Source organism: Mizuhopecten yessoensis, unplaced genomic scaffold (assembly GCF_002113885.1).
Source record: "Mizuhopecten yessoensis strain PY_sf001 unplaced genomic scaffold, ASM211388v2 scaffold10525, whole genome shotgun sequence".
In the NCBI taxonomy this organism is placed as follows: domain Eukaryota; kingdom Metazoa; phylum Mollusca; class Bivalvia; order Pectinida; family Pectinidae; genus Mizuhopecten; species Mizuhopecten yessoensis.
Window position 1 is genome coordinate 143,087 of NW_018408590.1, and position 3,012 is coordinate 146,098.

General features: G+C 39.0%; 1 protein-coding gene across 1 annotated transcript in view; it reads left to right on the top strand.

The window, feature by feature from the left end:
- LOC110460949 (PRELI domain-containing protein 2-like) overlaps positions 1-1,903 on the top strand; it is a 31,331-nt gene extending 29,428 nt beyond the window's left edge. Inside the window, exon 6 of the mRNA XM_021514180.1 lies at positions 1,372-1,903. Within this exon, the coding sequence (XP_021369855.1) occupies positions 1,372-1,446 (75 nt within the window). The 3' untranslated portion in view covers positions 1,447-1,903. The remainder of the gene's footprint in view (positions 1-1,371) is intronic.
- Positions 1,904-3,012: the final 1,109 nt, after the last annotated feature.

Here is a 3,012-nt window from a genome sequence, read left to right on the forward strand (position 1 = left end):
TTGCACTACAAAATGCTACAGGAACACGTATCATTATACTGGTTTTTATGCCTTATCAATCAACAGACATGGCCTTAAAAACAGTTTTATTACTGTTGGTCCCGACCCTTCTGGGATATCGTTGTAAAATTTGACTGATAAGGTATGAAACTACTGTTTTATTACCTGATAATAAAAAGTAGAGCTCTCTGACATTACTCACATCATTCTTCAAACTTTGACATGATGGTCATCTGCTGAGCTTGGTTTACTGCTCAACGTTTTTCAACCAAATTGTTTCATAAAATGTACATGTATTTATAGAGAGGGTCGGGTAACAATTGTTTATGTTACATGGTCTAAGTATCATTACTCTGTGTTACAGGGTCTAAGTATCATTACTCTGTGTTACAGGCTCTAAGTATCAGTACTCTGTGTTACAGGGTCTAAGTATCATTACTCTGTGTTACAGGGTCTAAGTATCAGTACTTTGTGTTACAGGGTCTAAGTATCATTACTCTGTGTTACAGGGTCTTAGTATCATTACTCTGTGTTACAGGCTCTAAGTATCAGTACTTTGTGTTACAGGGCCTAAGTATCATTACACTGTGTCACAGGGTCTAAGTATCATTGCTCTGTGTTACAGGGTCTGAGTATCATTACTCTGTGTTACAGCCTCTAAGTATCATTACTCTGAGTTACAGGGTCTAAGTATTATTACTCTGTGTTACAGTGTCCGAGTATCATTACTCTGTAACACAGAGTACTTATACTTAGACCCTGTAACCCGGTGTAATGATACTTAGACCATGTAACACAGAGTAATGACACTCACCCTGTAACACAGAGTTATGATCCTTAGAGCCTGTAACACAGAGTAATCATACTCACCCTGTAACACAGAGTTATGATACTTAGACCCTGTAGCACAGAGTAATGATACTTTGTGTTACAGGGCCTAAGTATCATTACTCTTGTGTTACAGGGTCTTAGTATCATTACTCTGTGTAACAGGGTCTAAGTATCAGTACTTTGTGTTACAGGGCCTAAGTATCATTACTCTTGTGTTACAGGGTCTTAGTATCATTACTCTGTGCTACAGGGTCTAAGTATCACTACTCTGTGTTACAGGGTCAGAGTATCATTACTCTGTGCTACAGGGTCTAAGTATCACTACTCTGTGTTACAGGCTCTAAGGATCATAACTCTGTGTTAAAGGGTCTAAGTATCATTACACTGTGTCACAGGGTCTAAGTATCAGTACTCTGTGTTACAGGGTCTAAGTATCATTACTCTGTGTTACAGGGTCTGAGTATCATTACTCTGTGTTACAGGGTCCGAGTATCATTACTCTGTGTTACAGGGTCTAAGTATCATTACTCTGTGTTACAGGGTTTAAGTATCATGGAAGATTTGTTGTTGGAAAGACATCAAGAGAAGGTGACAGATCTTGATGGTGATGCCTGAGGAATTTGACATTTTGAGGAGATACCTATACCAGTGGAAGTGCCAAATAATAATACTCAACCAAATATATACCTCTGACCTTTTGACTCTTTTGTAAACTGACATGAAAGTTAAATAATCGAGAGTGAAAACATTGAATGTCAATTCCATGAGCAAATTTGAATTACTGCATTGAACATGCTCCTAGTTTATGAAATACCTCAATCTGAAATATCATGATATCAGTTCGGTACCGTGCTAAATAAAATGAATTTTGAAGTGTAAATACACATACAAATGTGCAATATATGACTGTTTCAAACTTTATCATTAACCAAAAACAGACTGCTCTTGAAAATTAATTACACTATAATTGTAACTTTTCCAATTATTGTGATTTTTCTGTTTTCTGTACGTATACTTTCCAATATTTTTAGCTCACCTGGTCCGAAGGACCATGTTGAGCTTAATGCCATATACCGCAGCGTCGTCGATCAACTTTTCCTTTAAAACGCTACTAGTCATGAACGACTGAGCAGATATTGACCAAATTTGGTCAGAAGCATCCTTGGGAGAAGGGGAACAATTTTTTTATAAAAGGTGGGTCTGGCCCCCCTGGGGGCTGAGGGACGGGGTCCATGAGGGGAAATATAGCAAATTCTTTAAAATACTTCTTCTTCTGTAAGAATGAAAGGATTTGTTCCATATTTGGTCAGAAGCATCCTTGGGAAAAGGGGAACCAATTTTGTATAAAAGGTGGGTCTGGCCCCCCTGAGGGCTGAGGGGCGGGGCCCAATAGGGGAAATATAACAAATTCTTTAAAATCCTTCTTCTTCTGTAGGAATGAAAGGATTTGTTCCATATTTTGTCTGAAGCATCCTTGGGTGAAGATAAACCCAAGAATTTTGTATAAACTGTGGGTCTGGCTTCCCAGGGGCCTGAGGGGCGGGGCCGACTAGGGGAAACATAGCAAATTATTCTTTAAAATCCTTCTTCTTCTGTAGGAATGAAAGTATTTGGTCCATATTTTGGTGTGGAGCATCCTTGGGAAAAGGGGAACCAATTTTGTATAAACAGTGGGTGTGGCCCCCCTGGGACCAGAGGGGCAGGCTAAATAGGGGAAATAGAGGTAAAACCTTTAAAATCCTTCATCTACCATAGGTATTAAGTGCTTTTATCCTAATTTAGTCTGGAGCATCCTTGGGCCAAGGGGACTTAATTTTGTATAAGCAGTGGGTGTGGTCTCCCAGGGGACAAGGGCAGGGTCCAATAGGAGAAATAGAGGTAAAACCTTTAAAACCTTCTTCGACCATCAGGATTAAGGGATTTTATCCTAATTTAGTCTGGAGCATCCTTGCAATTGGGTCAAGGGGATTCAATTTTGTATAAATGGTGGGTATATATGACCCCCCTAGGGACATAGGGGTGGGGCTCTGTTTGAAGTTTGTTCTCGCTATATCTCAAGTACTGGATGGATCTTTCTGAAATTTCATATGTACTTATAGACGTAAGAATAGCTCTTCTGAGCTAAAGTTGCATTGTTACAAACACGACTATAAATAAAAATTCTTGTATCTTGTATCTTGT